The sequence below is a fragment of the Pantherophis guttatus genome, chromosome 2, assembly GCF_059756535.1.
Source record: "Pantherophis guttatus breed Tessera chromosome 2, ASM5975653v1, whole genome shotgun sequence".
Taxonomy (NCBI): Eukaryota; Metazoa; Chordata; class Lepidosauria; order Squamata; family Colubridae; genus Pantherophis; species Pantherophis guttatus.
In genome coordinates, this window is record NC_142064.1 from 111485532 (window position 1) to 111506674 (window position 21143).

The following is a 21143-nucleotide window of genomic DNA, read 5'->3' on the forward strand; positions in this document are numbered from 1 at the left end:
CACACCTTTTCTCTTTGCTGTTTCTCTCAGCACTGCTGTTTCCCTGCCTACTTTCCTTCCAGGCTTGAATATTTGCTCACCTTTGCCCACTCTCTGGCCCGCTGCTTTGTGCGCACTGCACTCCTCTCCTCTGCATAAAGGGCCCCTATGAAGGAGCCAATTGAGGTGCCACCAATCAGATCGATAGGGAGACTAGCTTCCTCCATGGCTTTGATCACTCCAATGTGAGAACAACCCCTGTGAGGAAGAAAAGGAACATGCTTGAAACAAATCTGCCTCCCAATGTACCTTTGGTGATCCTTACCAAGTCATGAGAATGAGGCTGAATCTTTCATACCTCTACTGTCAGGGAGGAGCCAAAGGTGAGAGTGGTTAAAAAGTATGGTGGTAGTAGTAGTCAACATTGGTAGGCTAGTAGTGGTAGTCAAAAGTGTAAGCTTCCGTGTTAAGGAGTATAGACCTCCTAATGTCTCTAAAATCCAGATGGGGAGAACAGTGGGATCCAGAAGAATTAGCCCATGGTGGGGAAAAAGCCACATCCTTCTTGCCTTTATGCTAATTCCCTAGTTTTGATGCATTGTTATCCTGAAAGTACTCCTGGCCCTTGTTGTGGCTCCGTTACCTGAGCCTGTGTCATCGGCAGGAGAGGACTCTGAGAGTGAAGGAGAGGAGTTGGCAAGGCCTCCCTCTCCAGGACCCTCCTCTCTGGCAATGCCTTCGGTGTCCACCGAAGGGCAAGAGATAGGGCCGGGGCCAAGCACGTCCACGCAGCCACAGATGGACAGTGATGAGAATGAGTCTTGGCTGGATCCACGCCAGCGTCGCAGAGATAAGCGCGCGCAACAGAAGAAAAGGCGTGCCCGAGATTAGGCTGAGTCACTGGACCACACCCCACAGGATATAAAAGGGAGCGTGGTGGCCAGTCAAACCTTGTAACGAACAAAGCTGAAAGCTTCCACGCCATTCTGCATTGCCAGACTTTTTGCTATAGACCTTGCTGGATTATCTCTGGACTTGATTGACTCCATAATTAATGAGCTGTTTCTTTTGATGTACCAGGAGTGGGGAGAAGTTATCTCTCCTCTTCGTAAATAATAAACTCTTGGCAGGCAGCCACTAGGTTGTTGCCAAGTTCCGTTATCATAAGGAAAAGTATTTTGCCGGCTGGTTTGGTCTTTAACTGTTGAACGTCTGTTGGTGTGTGTGCGTGTGCGTGTGGTTGGGGACAGAACAGCCCTTTTGATGCCAAGGAAACATTTCCTAATTCTTTTGGGCATATTACCTGGCTCCACCACCACCCAGAACCAGAGCGATGGTATTGCCTGTAAGGATTCGTGCCAGACGGGAGAAGTCACTGTGACGATCTGCATTCTTTTCAAAGACTTTCCCATACATCTCTCTCTGTAGTAAGGGATGGGGAAGAAGAGAAGGAGTAAGACTATTTTCACCAGCTTAAAAAAAATGGGACCCACAGGGGGAAGTTGTGTAAATTCACCTGTTCCCCATTTATCAACTTTTCCCCTCTATAAAGGGAAAGTCAACTAGGCTTTGAACCCCTTTTGGAGGTGGGATCCAAAGAGCCTGTGCAGCAACTTGCTGTTCTTTGTCTTTAAAGTGATGCACACTAAAGCAAGGAGTGGGGAAAACCTGAAGTATGAAATATTGACTCAGGATGAATAGTTCCAGGGGTACCTGAGGTGAAGGAAGCCTACTATTCAGAAAAGCTATAGAGGAATCAACATCCTCAAGAAAAGTGCCGTTCAGTCTTACCAGTTTCCCCAGCAAAGCAAAACAGAAAGGCCTGACTAAGCCAAGATTGAGCACAGAACAAGATGGAATCGTGAACAAACAGAATAGAGGTACCAGTTTGTTGGGACTGCGTCGAGAAAAAACCCTGCGTGGGCACTTGATGTGTAGATGCCCTGAGCACCAGCTGCGCATGTTGAGCCACTCCACTGTGCGGGCAGGGCTGGGGCCATCTTCACGGTGCAGGAGGATAAGCTGCTTTAGGGCCCGCACTGCCGTATTCTCCAGCATCTGTTCTAGCTGACAGAGTGGAAGGAGAAAGGAGAAGTCAAATCAATCACGTTCATTACCATCACAACACAAACAGCTGGCTTTGACTGATTATGTTCTTACACCATTATGTTTCTTATAGAGCCAGATCCAAGAGAGAGCCAAAAACCAAGTCTATTATTAGAACAGGGAAGACAACCGATTAGCAAGAGAAGTAATATTGACAGACTAATAGAAGATGCTCTTTGATCCTACTGAAATCCATTTTAAGTTCTATGCAGTAGGATGTGGATTTGTACAATAGAAACCATTCATCCAACTCCCCTCTGCCCACTCAAGCAAGCTGATCTACCTGCTCAAGTAGAGCAATTGTACTTCTTAGGCCAAGCTTCACTTTAGTCATGATGGACCTTTTACCTCACCCAGTGTAGGCTCTTGGTCCCCCAGGCCCACAATGAGAATGCAGTCAGCTTGTCGGATGCACCGCACTGTCCAAGGAGTCAATGTGTAGTCAGTCTGGTACAAAACAATGCGATGAATGTCCTCTTGCTGAGCCAGCCAGCCAGAGAGTCGATATTCATGGATACTGTAAGGGAAGAAAGGCAGAATAAAGATGTCTCATTCCAGTCTCTCTGGCAGCACTGTAAGGAGGGGAGGGGATAAAAAGTGCCCAGAGAAACAAGCCAAAATCAGTTTCCACCTTGGATTTTACAGGATTCTAGTCAATCATCTTTGTTCTTCCAGAAATCCAATACTGTCCAAGAGTGGATCTAAAGCATGGGTGTCAAAATTGTGGCCCGTGAGCTGGATGCGTCATGCGCTGGCCACGCCAACCCCCGGTTTAACGAAGGGGAAAAAAGTCATGATATGTTACGTGACGACGTGAGTTTGACACCCCTGCTCTAAATGGATAAAAGCTATTTCCTGTTGTTCCTTTTTCTTTTTTTGTAATAAGTTTTTCTTTTTTTTAATAATATACAAAAATTCCAATTTTAATTGAACAGTGTGTTGTCAAGGTACAAATTATTTTAGGAAATTATAATCAGTGTTTATAACAATATTCATTGCATTAGTATCAATTATAATAATATTAATAATAATAACCATAATAGCACTTAGCAATAGCACTTAAGACTTATATTCCGCTTCATAGTGCTTTTATAGCCCTCTCTAAGCAGTTTACAGAATCAGCATATTACCCCCAACAATCTGTGTCCTCATTTTACCTACCTTGGAAGGATGGAAGGCTGAGTCAACCTTGAGCTGGTGAGATTTGAACTGCTGAGTACTGCACTCTAACCACTGTGCCACCTTGGCTCATGAATATTTGTTTAACCTATCTTCCTTATATCTTCCTTAACATATCTTCCTTATATCACTGATCCTTCCATATATTTCCATTTCTAGTTCCTGTTTTTGTCAACTAACCATTGATAAAATAAGTCCCAAGTTGAAAAATATTCCTTAATTTTAAGTGTTAACTTATCCATTTCTGCACATTCTAATATTTTTTAAATCACATTTTCATCTCTTGGGATCTCACTTTTTCATTGTTGTACAAATACAATTCTAGCTGCAGTCAATACATATAAAATCAAATATACATTCCCTTTGTTGTATTTGTGTGGTAAAATGCCCAACAAAAATGTCTCTGGTTTCAAATCTATATGCTGTTTTATCATTTTTCCATTTTTTTTTGTATTTTTGTCCAATATTTTTTCGCTTTTTGACATGTCCCCCATATATGATAATACGAACCAGTTGTCTGGTGGCATTACCAGCATTTTGCAGATTCATCTTCCATCTTAATACTTAACAAAAAGCTATATGTTTTCTTAATTAATTTTTCATCTGTCCCTGTTAATATCTGATCTAATTCTGTTAATTCTTTATATAAACCATACATTTTAAGATCCTTCTCGAATCTAGATTGTATTTGCACATATGACCACCAAGTTATCTGAATCCCTTGATCACTAAGTTTCTGCTTAGTTTTAAGTTCCGCCTTTTCATTAAAAATATCTTTATATCTGATAACATTCTATATATCAATAACATTTGGATAAATCAGTGCCTCCATTGTGGAGAGCCAGACCGGTATTTTCAAATAATGCTGTTGTCAGATCCCTAAAAGTGATACTGCCATTCAATTGGGAGAAGGGGGGCCTTGGATTCGATTTATTAGCATTGCCTGCGTCAACTGATATTTTACAATCTAGATCCTGGCGCCAAAGCGCCCTGAAATCTCCTTACCTTTGGGGAATGTTTATGATGGCCATGTGGGATGTTTCACTTTAATGGATAACGGAAGATAGAAATGAGAATGCATGCTTATATAGGGCCCAACTCACAGTGATGGGCACACACTTGATCTGATTTTTATCTCTGGGCAGTGGATAAATGCTCGGGGTAGGGGTGATCTTTCTACTCAGCCCCTGTCATGGACCGACCATTCCCTCCTTAAGCTGGACTTTCCTTCCATCAACCCTCACCGCTGGGAGGCGGAACTGACCCGTTGGTTCCGCCCCAGGCACCTGATGGACCCAGATAGGTTCCTGACGGAGCTTGGGACATTTCCCACTGACCTATCCCGCGATTCTACAGAGGCACTGGTGGATGCCTGGGAACGGGCGGCCACCGGGGCACTGGATCGAATCGCCCCTTTACGGCCTCTCCTCCGACGGGGATCCTGGGCAGCTCCGTGGTTCTCCGTGGAGCTGCGGGAGATGAAGCATTGGAAGAGACGCTTAGAGGGCTGTTGGAGGTCTTCCCGTTCCGAATCCGATTGAACACAGTTAAGAACCCATACTAGGTCTTATCTTGTGGCGATGGAAGTGGCGAAACATGACTATTTCGCTGCCCTCATCGCATCTGCAGAAAATCGCCCAGCGGACTTGTTCCGAGTGACCCGCTCTCTTCTTAATCAGAGAGCGAAGGATGACCCCTTGCAAGGAAGCGCTGAGGACTTTGCACAATTTCTGCAAGACAAAGTCGCTCAGATCCGGATGGGCTTAGACTCTGACTGGGCAGGATCCCACGAGGAAGTGGGAGCAAGTCTTGAAGGTAACATCTGGGTTGACTTTGACCCTGTTTCTATAGATGAAGTGGACAGGATTGTGGGTAGATTGGGGGCCTCCACATGTTTGCTGGACCCATATCCCTCCTGGCTTGTTGCGGCAACCAGAGAGGTGACTGGACACTGGATCCAGGCGATTATCAACGCTTCATTGAGGGATGGAGTCTTCCCTGCCGTACTTGAGGCGGTGGTTCATCCCCTTCTCAAGAAGCCTGCCCTGCAGCTGGCCTCCCTGAACAACTTTCGTCCCATCTCCAACCTTCACTTTATAGCGAAGGTTGTTGAGTCTGTGGTGGCATACCAACTCCCACAATTCCTGGAGGAAACGGATTATCTAGACCCGTACCAATCAGGTTTCAGGCGCAGACACAGCATGGAAACGGCATTTTCTGTCGCCCTGGTGAATGATCTCTGGCGGGCCCGGGATGGGGGTTATTCCTCCATCCTGGTCCTACTTGACCTCTCAGTGGCTTTCGATACCATCGACCATGGTATCCTACTGCGACGGCTCTGGGGATTGGGGGTGGGGGGCACTGTTTTACAGTGGTTCTCCTCCTACCTCTCGGGCCGTACACAGTTTGTTTGGGCGGGGGGTCAGAGGTCCTCCCTGAGGCCCCTCACTTGTGGGGTGCCGCAGGGGTCGGTTCTCTCCCCCCTGCTCTTTAACATCTATATCAGTGGTTCTCAACCTTCCTAATGCTGCGACCCATTAATACAGTTCCTCATGTTGTGGTGACCCCCAACCAGGGCTGAAGACATGGCTTTTTCAGCACCGAGCTGAAGACATGGCTTTTTCAGCAAATTCCCTGATCTGTTGCGAGACTTTTTAATCGTTTGGGGATTTTTAAATTGATTAATTTTAGTATTGCATTGTTGTATTGTTTTTATCTTGTGAGCCACCCTGAGTCCTACGGGAGAAGGACGGCATATAAATTTTGAAAAATAAAATAAATAAATAAATAAATAATGCTTATCAGGTTCTCAGGGCAGTTGGTAAAGAAAACATCTTCACAATTGTGTATTGGCTAAAATCTGCATTCTGGCTAATGGGAGGGGTCTTTACTGCTTTAATACTACTTGTCTTGCCTAAGGGTATTCAGACGTTGCTTTGAATCCATTGCTGTCACTTCTGCTTAATAAAAGGTTCCTTTTGAAATACTCCGTTTCAAGAGTCTTCACTTTCTTAAACTGGAGGGAGAGGCAATCCTTACAGTTGTTCTTTAATTTTCTCCCATACTAATAATAATGCATTCCTTATATAGCGTCTTTGGAAATAGCTATGTATTTTGTTTTTTCCATACCATAGTATGCCGACCTAGTTCAAGATCATGTCTTTCCAAGGTCAATAGTCTTTTGTTTCTCAAACCAATCCATTCTTTCACCCAAGTATTGAGGCCTGGTAATACAATTCCCAATCTGGTAGTCCCAAACCACCTCTGTTTTTAGAATCTGGCAACATTTTCAAACTTATCTTTGCTTTTTTACCTTGCCAAATATATTTTAATATTGTTTTATTTAATTCTTCAAAATATTTTTTTCCAATTTTATTGGTATTGTTTGAAATAAATATAGTAATCTTGGCAAGATATTCATTTTTATAGTGGCTATTCTTCCCATCAATGATAGTTGTAGATTTTCCCACTTCTCCAAATTCATTTTAATTTGTTGCGACAATTTATAATAATTGTCTTTAATTGTTACACACCTTGCTATTAGCTGAATTCCTAAATATTTAACTTTCTTAACTATCTGTATAACTATTTTCCATGTTAGTTCTTTTTTCTGTGTGTCTGTAACTTTTTAAAATATTATTTTGGTTTTTTCTTTATTTATTTTCAATCCTGCAACTTCACCATATTCTTCTATTTTCCTAATTAATTTAAATCCATTTTCTTGTGGGTCTTCCAAGATAAAGACCAAGTCATCTGCAAATGCCTATATATTGTTCCTTTTTATTTCCATATCTTTAATTTTTATATCTTGTCTAATATTTCTATTTAACACTTCCAATGTCAATATAAATAGTAAAGGAGATAGTGGATATCCTTGCCTTGTGCCTTTTTTATATTAAAATTCTCTGTTGTGCCTCCATTTACCATCACTTTTGCCATTTGTTTATGATATATTGTCTTTATCATGTTAATAAATCTCTCACCAAAGTTCATAGATTTTAGTTGTAACAACATAAATTGCCAATTTATATTGTCAAATGCTTTCTGCACATCCAAGAAGATCAACACCATTTGTTTTCCAGGATGTGCTTCATAATATTCCAATGTATTTAGGATCATTCTCATATTATTTTTAATCTGTCTCTTAGGCAAGAAGCCACTTTGGTCTGGATGTATAAATTCATTTAAAAATCTTTTTATAGTCTCTCTGCCATTATTGAGGCATATATTTTATAACCAGCATTCAGTAAAGATATGGGTCTCTAGTTTTTTATCTGCATTCAATCTGAGTCTTCTTTGGGAATCAGAATAATATTTGCTTCCATCCACGAATTTGGTACCTTCGCATCAATCAATACATTATAGACTTCCAACATTGATGGGCCTAGGGTGTCTTGTAAATATTTATAAAATTCTGCCATTAGCCCATCTGGTCCTGGTGTTTTATTACTCTTAATCGCTTCTGAAAGTTCCATCATTGATATTTGTTCATTTAACATAGCTTTCACTGTTTCTGGTAGTTTAAGTAATTCCACTTTTTCCAAATATTGTTTAATTTTCTCTTCTGAAACTTTCTCTTGTTCATACAGCTTTTCATAATAGTCTTGAATTATTATTTTTTTGTCCTCATTTTGGTAATATAAGGTTCCTTTCTCATCCACCAGTCTATGTATCAATTTCTTCTCTTTCTATGTTTTCAATTTATATGCCAACCATCTTCCTGGTTTGTTTTCATTTTCAAAGAAATTATGCTGAGCATTTTTTATTTTTTTTGGTGCCAATTCTTCTTTATCTAGTAATTCATTTTATGTTTTATTAATTCCATTTGATTTTTAAAAATATTCTTTTTTGGTTTTTTCTGTAATTCTAATTCCAATCTCTTGTGTTCTTCTACCAGTATCTTTTGGTTTTGTTTCTTTTTCTTGTCCCCCCCCCCATATATGTTATAGCTAATTCCGAATATATGCCTTAGCAGTGTCCCATACATTTTGTAATGAGGTTTCTTCTTTCCTATTTTCTTTGAAGAAAAAGTCCATTTCTTTTTCCATCCTTTGTATAAATTCTTTGTCTTTTAATATTGATTGATTCCATCTCCATTTTCTCTTTTGTCCTTTCCACTTAACTCTATTTGGGTTATGATCTGCCAAGTGCTTGCTTCTATTTCTATTTCTTGCACATTTGACTTTAACTCCAGTGACATCCATTTCATATCTATTCTTGACCACAACGTGTCTATTTGAATAAAATGAGTATTGATTTCTTTGAGGATTTATTACTCTTCATACATAGAAATAACTATTTCTTCCACCATTTTAAAGAAAGTTTTTGGGAGCATTTTTCTAGCTATTTTACTTGCTTTACTACTCTTATAGTCCACTTCTGCGTCTATGGTTGTGTTAAAATCTCCGACCACACAAATATTTTCATATTCCAATTCTGTAATTTTTTAATGTAATTTTTCATTAAAAAATTCTTGTTTATTATTTGGTGCATATATTGCTACCAAGAGTATTTGTTTATATAGTTTATAGTTCATTGTTACCTCCACCATCAAAATTCTCCCTTCATCTGCAAAAATTTGCCTTGCTTTTATTGTTTCTTTAATATATAGAGCCACGCCTCTTTTCTTTTGCTGTGCTAATGAGGAGTATAATTTCCCAATTTTAGGATATTCCAATAATTTATTATGTTGTTTTTTGATGTGAACCTCTTGGAATGCTAAAATTAGAAGATCTAATTTTAGCATTCCTAATTGGTTAAAAGTCATTTTTCTTTTCATAGGAGAATTCGGTCCATTTATATTGATCAACAGCAGTTTTAGTTTTACTAAAACTTTTCCATAGTTTTACTTGTAGATAGGTCTTGTTGTTCTAGTTGCTCTTATTTCTCTCTGTTCTTTTGTCTTTGCACCTTCTCCTTCTGCTCTCTCCTTTAATTCTATTTCATCTTTTTGTTGTACGTTTCCTCCTCCTGATGCTTCTTCTTGTTTCTTGTCATCTACTTCCTCTCTCTTTCTTTTTTCCTCATATGATCCAAATTCCTCATCATAAAATTGCTCTGCTTTCTCTATAGTATCCAATCTATGCCTTTGATCCATCCAGGTCACCAAAATTCCCTCAGGTATCAGCCATCTGAAATTTACTTCATGCTTAATTAATTGTCTTGTCAGAAATTGGTATTATTTTCTTGTGTCTCTTACTCTTCTAGGGATTTGTTTCAGAACTATTATTTCTCTTTCTTTATATTTTAATGGGTCGTCTCTTGCTCTTTGAAATATCTCTGTTCTTAGTGCCTTCTTAGTGAATCTCACATTTACCTCTCTAGGAAGTTTATTTCTTGACACATATCTTGTGTATACTCTAAATATTTCATCCATCCCAGAAAGCATCTCCTGCTTGTCCCCCTCCAAGGCATCCACCAACAATTCTGCCATTATCTCTGCAAGGTATTCCCCTTTTTCCTCCTCAATATTCTGGAATCTCAAGAAATATTCAGCTTTATCCATCTCCAACATGATTATTGTTCTCTCAAGATTTTTGTACGCCTGTGTAAGTCTTTCATCTATCTCTTCCACGTTCTTCTCTGGTCTGATTTCTCTTTGATTTTCTGCATCCTTTGTTCATTTTTAGTTATTGTTTGTTGAATATTCTCCATTTTATCATCCATCTTTTCCATTCTTTCCTTCATGTCTTCAAAATGTTTTGTTGTGGCTTCTTGAAACGTTTGGAGCATTAATTTCAATTCTGCTTGCATCATATTCATCGTGTTCATTTTTTCCTGCTGCAACACGCTATCCAAAGATCTTTGACTTGCTGGACTAGATGCTCCTGCTGCTGCTGCTGAAGATGCATATGTATTTTTTCTCCCTAATTTGCTTAAATTTGAAGTACTAGTCATTTCGAATAGTCTTGAGATCTTCAAGGAATTTTAAATTTTAAATTTTAAAAGGAGCTCTGGTGGCTCAGCAGACTAATTAACATCCACTTACATCTGCTGCCTGCAATTACTGTAAGTTCAAATCTCACCAGGCTCAAGGTTGACTCAGCCTTCCATCCTTTTTAAGGTAGGTAAAATGAGGACCCAGATTATGGGGGCAATAAGATGACTTTGTATAAATATACAAAAGTATGAAGGCTATTGCTTAACGCAGTGTTTCCCAAACTTGGCTATTTTAAGATGCATGGACTTCAATTCCCAGAATTCCCCAACCAGTATGCCTGGTTGAGGAATTCTGGGAGTTGAAGTCCATACATCTTCAAAGGGTCAAGTTTGGGAAACACTGGCTTAACGCATTGTAAGCCGCCCTGAGTCTCCGTAGAAGGGCGGCATATAAATCAAATTTTAAAAAAAAGATAATAAGCTATAACACAAATAATATTCTAATATTTCTTTAATCCCCCACCAACTTCAATTTAGAGAGTATTTTCACAAATCAAACCACCACCAAAGTCTTCAAATATTTTCACACTTGTTATTGTTGTAGTCCAAAACAAAGAAAAATAGGAAAAAAAATATTGTTGATCTTCAGGTTCTTCCTGAATTTTTCCTCCCTAATCCTTTCTTCTCTTGATAAATTGATGAATTTGATAAATTTGTAGTCCACTTAGGCCCACCAAGCTCCAAAATTCAACTACTCAGCTCATAACTCACAAAATCCACTTAGCCCACCAAACCCCAAAATTCAATCACTGAGGCTCATAACTCACAAAAAAGAAAAAAGAAAAAGAAAAAAATCCAAAAAGGGAGAAGAAAAAAATAGTTCTTTGCTATTTCCCAGCTTCTATTTATTTTAATTGTTATATTTTCATCTACGTTCAAAGAGCTACACTGTTTAAAAAGTGACAGTATTTCACTCTCTCTCTGCTATCCTGTAGAAACAATTTGCTAGAGCAGGTGTTATTGTAACAAACAAGCTTATGGTCAGTTTTGGAAGACAATTTTCTTTTTTGCTTCTTAACTGCCACATATTTTAGCTGGGGAAGTTGGGAGGGGTTGTTGTTGGAGTGGTAGAAAGTTAGTCATAACAACATTCCGTATTCAAGGACTTTTGCTTGTGTCTGATGGAGACTGACGGAAGATTGTATCCAGTTGAGTGTGAAGAGTTGGACAATGTGATGAACTTGTGGGTGTGGGGCAGGGCTGTGAACTGTCAGCTGGGTGTGAAAAACCTGGAAGCTTTCAGATTCGGGTTTTTCCAGATGTGCCAACATGACATCTCTAATAAATTGGAACTTTGAGGAACCTCAGGCCTCAGAGCTTTATTTCGTTGGGGGTGTTCCTGGGAACCCTGACATTAACCCGTGTCCCTCCTGGTTGGTCCTGGCTTCCCAGGAGGTTACACGAGGCTGGCTCCAGAGGATTATTAACGCTTCTTTGAGTGAGGGTGTCTTGCTGGCCGCCTTAAAAGAGGTGGTTGTGAGGCCCCTCCTCAAGAAGCCCTCCCTGGACCCGGCTGTTTTGGCTAACTATCGTCCAGTTTCCAACCTTCACTTTATTGCGAAGGTTGTTGAGAGCGTGGTGGCGCGACAGCTTCCCCAGTACCTGGATGAAGCTGTCTATTTGAATCCACTCCAGTCCGGTTTCAGACCTGGGTACAGCACGGAAACGGCATTGGTCGCGTTGGTGGATGATCTCTGGAGGGCTCGGGGTAGGGGTTACTCCTCTATCCTGGTCCTGTTAGATCTCACAGCGGCTTTTGATACCATCGACCATGGTATCATGTTGCGCCGGCTGGAGGGATTGGGAGTGGGGGGGCACCATCTTGCGGTGGTTCTCCTATCTCTCCAACCAGTCGCAATCTGTGTTGACAGGGGGGCAGCGGTCGACCCCGAGGTGCCTTGTTTGTGGGGTGCCACAAGGGTCGGTCCTCTCGCCCCTTCTGTTCAACATTTATGTGAAGCCACTGGGTGAGATCATCCGTGGTTTTGGGGTGGAGTTCCATCAATACGCTGATGATACTCAGCTGTACATCTCCACCCCAGACCATCCCAACGATGCCTTGGAAGTGATGTCCCAGTGCCTGGAGGCCGTGCGGGTCTGGATGGGGAGAAACAGGCTTCGACTCAACCCTTCCAAGACAGAGTGGCTGTGGCTGCCGGCGTCCGAGTATAGCCAGCTGGCGCCATCACTGGTTATTGGGGGCGAATCATTGGCCCCCACGGAATGGGCTCGCAACTTGGGCGTCCTCCTGGACACACGGCTGTCTTTAGAAGAGCATATGACGGCCGTGGCCAGGGGGTCTTTCTATCAGGTTTGCCTGATACGCCAGTTACGCCCTTTTCTGGATCGGGACTCCCTACGCACAGTCACTCAAGCACTCGTCACTTCTCGTCTGGACTATTGTAATGCTCTCTGCATGGGGCTCCCCTTGGGGTGCACGCGGAGGCTCCAACTGGTGCAGAATGCGGCCGCGCGGGGGATTATGGGAGCGACGGGGCGGTCCCATGTGACTCCTCTCCTGCGCGAGCTGCATTGGCTTCCGGTGGACTTCCGGGTGCGCTTCAAGGTGTTGGTGATCACCTTTAAAGCACTCCATGGCTTAGGGCCGGGGTACTTACGGGACTGTCTTCTGCCACCAATTGCCTCCCACCGGCCAGTTCGCTCCCACAGAGAGGGCCTCCTCAGGGTGCCATCAGCCAGACAATGCCGGCTGGCAACCCCCAGGGGGAGAGCCTTCTCTGTGGTGGCACCTACCCTCTGGAACAATCTACCCCCAGAGATACGAGTGATCCCAGACCTCCGGACTTTTCGTCGGGCCCTTAAAACCTACCTCTTTCAGTTAGCCGGGCTGTCCTGATTTTATGATGGGTTTTTAAAATTTGAAATTGGTTTTAAATTGAAATGTTTTAAATTATGGGCCAAATTATTTAATTATTTTAAATCTATTTTAACTTTTGTATATAAACTGTTTTACTTGTCTGTTCACCGCCCTGAGTCTGAAAGGAGAAGGGCGGTATAGAAATTTGAAAATAAATAAATAAATAAACCCCGAATCTCCTAAATAACTAAGCAGCACTCCGAAAGTGGGCTGAATGGGGTGCTGAGCCCCAGCACCAACCTAAAGCTTGGGTGGTGCGAAGACTCAGCGAAGATGGAAGAGAGAGAGGAGATTGCAGAGGGAGCCATGGGAACACATACTGGAAGGTTTATCGAGATCCGGTATTCTCCTTCTGAAGGCGTGGTACGAGGCCTTGAAGCTGCAGAGACAATGCAAAGCCTAGGCGCTCGGTCCAGGGAGATGGATTCTGGGAAAAGTTGCCAGCCTGATCCAACTCCAGAGATGGGACCGAAAGAACGATCACCTGGATGTCGTCCCGTATCCAGCCCTCATCAACCTGCCTCCATGCTACCCCCTGTGGAATTTATTCCCCCAGGCTGGGGATTCTATCCCAGCCAGGGGTGGGTCCAGTGCCAGTGGATGCCAGCACTGTCTTTTCCCCCTCTTACAGGATCACCATGGGCCCATTTTGCCCTGACAATCCCAGCACTGCCGTGGGGTCTGATCCAGCAGTGAGCAGCGCTACCACCGCAGGTTCCAGTTCAGCTGCTGGCATGCACCCCGCCACCCACCGCAGCACCCCAACAGGTCCCTGCCCCGCCTCCAGTCGCCATGGCGATTCCGCTAGCAAGGGCACTACCACCACGGTTTAGAGCAACATTTGATGGTAAGCCTACCAAACTGGCCTATTTCCTCAGCCGAGTATGGGCTCATATTGATCAGTATGGAAAGCAATACAAAACAGATCACAACTTAGTATCTGCGATCTCAGAGGGGATGAATGAGGGAGATGCTGATGACTGGATAGCCCAGCTGCATAATGAGGGGGTTGCTGAATTAAATGATGCTGAAGGTTTTGTTGAGCTGCTCCAGGCCAGATTCGAAGACCGAGACCAAATCAACGAGAGTGAAGCCAAGGTAAAAGTGATGAGTCAAGGAAATCGACCCATAAAGGACTTTGTATGGGACTTTAGATGGGTCGCGGGGAATCTTGGACATTGGCCGGACAGAATACTTCTGCATTATTTTAAAGAAGCCATTGATCAAGAAGTCAGAACCGCCTGTGGAATCCGGGGGGTGCCAGAGCGACTGCAAGATTGGTATACCATGTCAATAGTTCTTGATAGAAAAGTTCACCCACGCCACAACCCCTCAGCTGAGAGGTCCCCAGGGAGAACTTTGGCTCGACATCCTCCAACAAACCCCACTGAAACCCCTCCTGCTCAATTTACAGGGGTGATCAAATGCTACCATTGTAGACAAGTGGGTCATCGAGCTGCAGAGTGTCTGGCACATGCGCCAGTTCCACAACCACACCCCGCCATGTCAGCCCAAGGCAGAAGGAACCACGAAAGCCCCCGGATACCAGCAGAATTGTCCGGCAGGCAGTCAAGACTTCCCCTCCCCCTGGAGAGAGTGAAGAGACCTTGACCAAAGACCTGCCGCCTGGCTCGGTCAGCAGTAGCAGCGGCGAAGATGACCCAATGGTAAGTGGGACCATCCACCCCTTTGCAGTCAAAGTCAAGCTGACCGTGCCAGAGACAGGGGTGCATGGAGAGGTAGCAGCAATAATAGACACCGGCTGTACCCATTGCTTAATTAGCTTCCCCAATGTTGAGCAGCTAGGCATAAAAACATACCTCTTAAGCCGCCCCATACACTTTCAGCAAGTAGACAGGACCTTAATAGGTGGCACCCCTGCTACACGGGTCACTGAGCTTGTCAGATTGGAACTGGGGATCCACACAGAACTCATTTGATTCGTAGTAGCCCCAAAAATGGCAGAGTCAATCATCCTGGGACTCGCCTGGCTAGACAAATGGGCCCCTACAATCAAATGGGAGGACAGCTACCGAAAAGTCATGATAGGGGCGGGCCCCTTGCCGCCCATCCCTCCTGAAGCTAAACCCACTGAGACGAGCCCTCAGGGGCCCCGCCAACGAGAGGCGGCCATGACGGCCATCAACGTCCTACCTGGACTCCTCAGGTCCCCAAGGAATACAGGGACCTGGCTGAAGCATTCAGTGAGGAGGAATGCAACATCCTTCCCCCTCATCGCCACTCTGACTGTGCGATCAAGATTGAGCCTGCGGCCAAACTCCCTAAACCAAAAATGTACTCAATGACCCCAAAAGAGATGGCTGAGTACATCAATACTAATCTAGCCCGAGGGTTCAATCAACCTGCAAAATCCAGAGTAGCCACTCCGGTGCTGTTTAAGGAAAAGAAAGATTTGGGGGGGGGGGTGAGGCTCTGCATGGATTTTCGTGAAGTAAATGCAGTATGCGTGGAAAACACCTACCTCCTTCCCCTCATGAAAGACCTATTGAACTACCTTTCAAAAGGCAAAGTGTTTACTAAACTTGACTTGAGAGAAGCCTACTACAGGGTGCGCATAAAGGAAGGGGATGAGTGGAAGACTGCTTTCAACTGCCCATTAGGTAGCTTCCAATTCAAAGTCATACTCTTTGGTCTCCAAGGAGCCCCTGCAGTATTCATGCAATTGATTAACGAAGTGCTGCATGAACATTTATACAAAGGGGTTCTAGTCTACTTAGACGACATTCTCATATTCAGTGAGACATTAGAAGAACCTGTGAAACTAGTCCGACAAGTACTAAAGAAACTGTTAGCCGCAAAACTTTGTGCAAAGCTGTCCAAATGTGAGTTTCACAAAACTTCTCTGGACTACCTGGGCTACCGAGTGTCGAATGAAGGCATAGAGATGGATCCTGGGAAAGTGAGAGCCGTACTTGACTGGCAGCCCCCTCACACCAGGAAACAGCTGCAAAGTTTCCTGGGGTTGGCTAACTTCTACCGGCAATTCATCCCAGCCTTAGTGGAAGTGGCCCTGCTGCTTACTGAACTGCTAAAGACAGGACCCTTCCCCACAAAGCCGCGGCCGACGCAGACGCTAGCCTGGATATTAAGCTGTCAAAAAGCATTTGAAAGCTTGAAATGGCGATTTGCAGAGGAGCCCATCTTTCAGCACCCAGACCCAGATAGGCAGTTCATTGTCCAGGGTGACACCAGTGACGTTGCAGTGGCAGCAGTGCTCCTTCAGGAAGACCCCCAAGGGTAGTTGCCTCCCTATGCATATGTGTCCAAAAAACTCACAGACACCGAACGGAGATGGGCAGTATGGGAGAAGGAAGCCTTTGCTGTTTGTTGGGCTCTTCTATCATGGCGACACTTCCTAGAAGGAGCCAAGATCCCCTTTGAGGTATGGTCAGACCATAAAAACCTCAAAGCCTTAAAGACCCCACAAAGGCTCTCCCCCAAACAGGTTCGCTGGGCACAGTACTTCAAGCGGTTTGATTTCAAGTTGAAATACATGCCGGGGGGGGGGGGGGAAAGAACCTGCTTGCAGATGCCCTGTCAAGGAAACCCCAATATAACAGCCAGAGGGAGGACGCTGTCCACGCCATCATCCTGGACACGCAGAGTGCGGCGCAAGTCACTACCCGGAGTCAGGCCAGCAGGCGGACTGACCCCATTGATGGGAAGCTAACTGCCGACTTGAAGGCAGCACTATCTACTGATGACCCTTGATGGACTAGCTTGGAAAGGTTCGAAAATTTACGTCCCCAACAGCATGAGATTCCTGGTGCTCCAGCATAGCCATGATTCTCGATTGGCTGGTCACTTTGGATTTCTAAAGACCCTTCATCTGATTAGATGGCAGTTTTGGTGGCCAAAGATGAAAGCTGATTTGGAGGACTATGTAAAAAGTTGTGCCACACATGCCAGCAATAAGACAAGACCGGGGAAGCCTCCCGGTTTGCTTCAACAGGTAGCTGAGCCCAGCCACCCAGGGGAAGAAATAGCTACTTTATAGTAGAGCTCCCGGAAAGTGGTGGAAATACTGTAATATGGACTGTGATAGGCTGTTCTCCAAACAGGCCCATTTTATTCCTTGTTCTGGACTTCCCTCAGATAGGAGATTAGCCAAGATATTTGTCAAACAGATCTACCGGCTGCATGGAATTCTGCGACGGGTGATCTCCGATCGAGGAGTTCAGTTCACCACTAAGTTCTGGAGGGAGTTCCTGAGGTCCATTGGGTCATCTCAGGGGCTTAACTTGGCTTTCCATCCAAGTACGAACAGAGCCGCGGAACGTGCTGATGCCATGGTGGAACAATACATCAGATGTTATGTGGATTATCAGCAAGATAATTGGGCTGACTTGCTTCCTTTCGCAGAAGTGGCATACAATAATGCGGTGCATAGTAGTATGGGACTGACACCTTTTCAGATTATGAGCGGCATGGAATTTGTCCCTATGCCAGAATTGCTGAGAGAACAACCTTCTTCCATGACTCTGAATGAATGGATCGAGTCATTAAAGAAAGGCTGGGAGAATACCAAAAAGGCCTGAATGAAGCGGCCAAAGCATACAAAAAGCAAGCAGACAAGCATCGATCTCTCCAACCTCCCTTTCGGGTGGGAGATTGCGTGTATCTTTCCACCAAACGTTTGTTTGAAGAGTAAGAAGTTAAGACCAAAATATTTAGGTCCCTTTCCCATAGTGAAAGTGATTAACCCAGTGACTGTACAGTTAAATCTCCCCCGCATACTGGGAAAAATTCATCCTGTTTTCCATTGCAGCCTGTTAAAGCCTGCTGTGGGATCTAAATTGAGACCTCAACGTGCTGCTCTCCCAAAGCCGATTGTGGTGCAAGGTAAGACTCATTATGAGGTGAAGAAGATTTTGGATTCTAAATTGCAGCGAGGACGTTTGCAATATTTGATTCATTGGAAGGGATACCCCTTGTTTGAAGCCACGTGGGTGAAGAATTGGGATGTTCAGGCAGACACCTTAGTTAGGCGATTTCGTGATAAATTCCCAGATAAGCCTAAGGTTCCTCCTGGGGGAGGTAGTTAATGTGCTAATTGTGTTAACCCCTGACTTCAGTCTTGTTCCAGGATGCATTCATTTCCTGAGGAGGGGGAAGCCTGTCAGTTTTGGAAGACAATTTTCTTTTTTGCTTCTTAACTGCCACATATTTTAGCTGGGGAATTTGGGAGGGGGTTGTTGTTGGAGCGGTAGAAAGTTAGTCATAACAACATTCCGTATTCAAGGACTTTTGCCTGCGTCTGATGGAGACTGACGGAAGATTGTATCCAGTTGAGTGTGAAGAGTTGATTGGACAATGGGATGAACTTGTGGGTGTGGGGCAGGGCTGTGAACTGTCAGCTGGATGTGAAAAACCTAGAAGCTTTCATCTGGTTTCTCCAGATGTGCCAACATGACATCTCTAATAAATTGGAACTTTGAGGAACCTCAGAGCTTTATTTTGTTGGGAGTGTTCCTTAGAACCCTGACACTTATCTTCAATGGTCAAGGTCATATTTTCACTACTTTCACTTCTCTGTGGCTTTCTCCAGTAGACGTCGCTGTTGATTTATTTTTCTCCTTTCTCTTATTAGCTTAAGTTATATCATCTGATCCAAAGCTTTTTAAAAGTCCCGGGGTTCAAAATTTCATATTCAAAAAAGTTTTCAACTTAGTCTATCTTGCACTTTAAATCCCCAGTCCGACTTTGCTAGCTTTTAAACTTCTCTTTCTGAAAAGTTCTTTTATCTATTTCCAATTTTATAGATAACTCTCAGGTTTACTTGCCACTATTCTTGGGTGGTGGAAAACAAATAATTCCACCTCCTCTTCTTTGAGTCCCACTTTTCCCCAGGCTTACTTTACAGGGCCAAGTTCCACAACAGGAGCTGGAAAAATCTCACCCAGTTCGATCACACTGTTCCTCAGATTCTATGCTTGCTTCATCAGTCAGCTGTCACAGCTCCGGTCAAGCACGCAATGGCCGTCTTTTTCTTCCCGCAGGATTGAGAGCTTCTTCCGAATCAAACAAGAAGTTAGCTGTCTCTTTGTGATCAATGGAATGTCCTCTCTGTCTTCATCACCCCTCCAGGATGATTTGGGTCCCTCTGAACCTCCTATTCGAACCTCGAATTCAGCGCAATTCCACAGAGTTCTGTGGAGATGCATTGTGTTGCCGCCATGTCAGCCCCGCCTTCCTGTTGTTTCTTTTTCTTGATGATGAGCATTTTTTTAAAGATGAAGATTGGCTTCTTTCGAATCATCTTAATTGAAGAGACACAACCTATGCAGAAACTCCCACATCTCATACCAATTCACATATTATACATATTGTTCAGACTCATGGAGGAACTCTATATCAAGTGCAAACTCTTTGCTGATTGAATAACCATGAACTAATGGATAAGGGTGAATTTAAGAATCAGACAGAGGCATTGAGGTATTGCATGGTTGCTTTGAAAAAAATCAAAACCTCCAAACAATTTTATGCTTGGGAAAAAATTCAATTATCCAGAAAAACATTTTCCAAATTCTATTAAAAGATATATGTTTTTGTGAGCAGCAACCACTTCATCAGATGAAAAGGAGAAGAGCACAAATAAAGTTCAGCAAATAAACTATATATCTATATAGTTTATATATCTATCTATACCTATACCTATACCTATACCTATACCTATACCTATCGTATTTTCCGGCGTATAAGACGACTTTTTAACACATGAAAATCTTCTCAAAAGTCGGGGATCGTCTTATACGCCGGGTGTCGTTCTCCTGTAACCAGGCAGACCAGCCGGAAAGACTCTGACGAGCCTTAAATGGCTCTGGCGATCCAAGCTCTGACGATCCCAGCTTTGCCTGCTAATCAGGCAACTCAGCTGGGATGCCAGAGCCATGTAAAAGGAAAAAAACTTTTTTCCTTTTACGTGGCTCTGCAAGCTCTGACGATCCCAGCTGAGTTGCCTGCCAATCAGGCAACGCAGCTGGGATCACCAGAGCCATCAATCCAAGCTCTGACGATCCCAGCTGAGTTGCCTGCTAATCAGGTAACTCAGCTGGGATCGCCAGAGCCCTGTAAAAGGAAAAAAGTTTTCCCCCCTCCAGCTTGCTTACCTTAGCTACTAATCGCAACGCTTGCCTTGCTTCGTTTGCCTGAATCCATTCCATCAGCAAGCCACTCCCTGCCTGCAATCAATACTTTTTAACACATGAAAATCTTCTCAAAAGTCGGGGGTCGTCTTATACGCTGGGTGTCGTTCTCCTGTAACCAGGCAGACCAGCCCGAAAGGCTCTGACGAGCCTTAAATGGCTCTGGCGATCCAAGCTCTGACGATCTGCTAATCAGGCAATTCAGCAGGGATCACCAGAGCCATGGAGAAGGAAGAAACTTTTCTCCTTTCACATGGCTCTGACGATCCAAACTCTGACGATCTGCTAATCAGACAACTCAGCTGGGATTGCCAGAGCCATGGAGAAGGAAAAAAAGTTTTCCCCCTCCAGCTTGCTTACCTTAGCTGCTTGCCTTGCTTCGCTTGCCTGAATCCATTCCATCAGCAAGCAACTCCCTGCCTGCAATCAAGCAGGCAGGGAGTTGTGGACTTCAACTCGCAGAATTCCTCAGCCAGCAAAACAAAGCTGGCTGAGGAATTCTGGGAGTTGAAGTCTACAAGTCTTAAAGTTGCCAAGGTTGGAGACCCCTGTTCTATTGGGTAAGTTTTTTTCCCCTTTGGGAGCTTTAAAAAAAATAGTTAATTGGGGTTTTTTTTAGTTGTTCTTTTTTAGACCTAGCCATTTAAAGTTTAGGAAGTTTTAAATTTAGTTTTCATATAAAAATAAAAATAAAATAATATTTGTGCAGCTTTCTGAGATTTAGTGTGTTTTTGTAGTGTTTCACTCTAACTACACAAACACACAAAATCTCACAAAGCTGTATGTAGAATTTTGTGTGTGTAAAGTGTGAAAGTTGTTTTTTGGGGCTTTTTGTGGCTGTGTGAGGTTCCTGCTTGTTGCAGGGACCATTTTGGGTTTAGCACAGCTGCTTTTAC

The 21143-nt window shown here is 43.6% G+C and overlaps 1 protein-coding gene across 21 annotated transcripts in view; it reads right to left on the bottom strand.

Annotated features, from left to right (window-relative positions):
- Positions 1-21143, bottom strand: part of PNPLA6 (patatin like domain 6, lysophospholipase) — a 142445-nt gene that overhangs the window by 25483 nt on the left and 95819 nt on the right. For all 21 annotated transcript variants that reach the window (XR_015732800.1, XR_015732799.1, XR_004594812.3 and 18 more), the window contains 4 exons: positions 2434-2602; positions 1864-2046; positions 1283-1401; positions 81-237 (listed from right to left, as the gene is read on the bottom strand). Coding sequence is in view for 18 of the 21 variants with exons in the window: in XM_087888516.1 (XP_087744642.1) it covers positions 81-237; positions 1283-1401; positions 1864-2046; positions 2434-2602 (628 nt within the window). In the remaining 3 variants the exon portion in view is untranslated. The remainder of the gene's footprint in view (positions 1-80; positions 238-1282; positions 1402-1863; positions 2047-2433; positions 2603-21143) is intronic.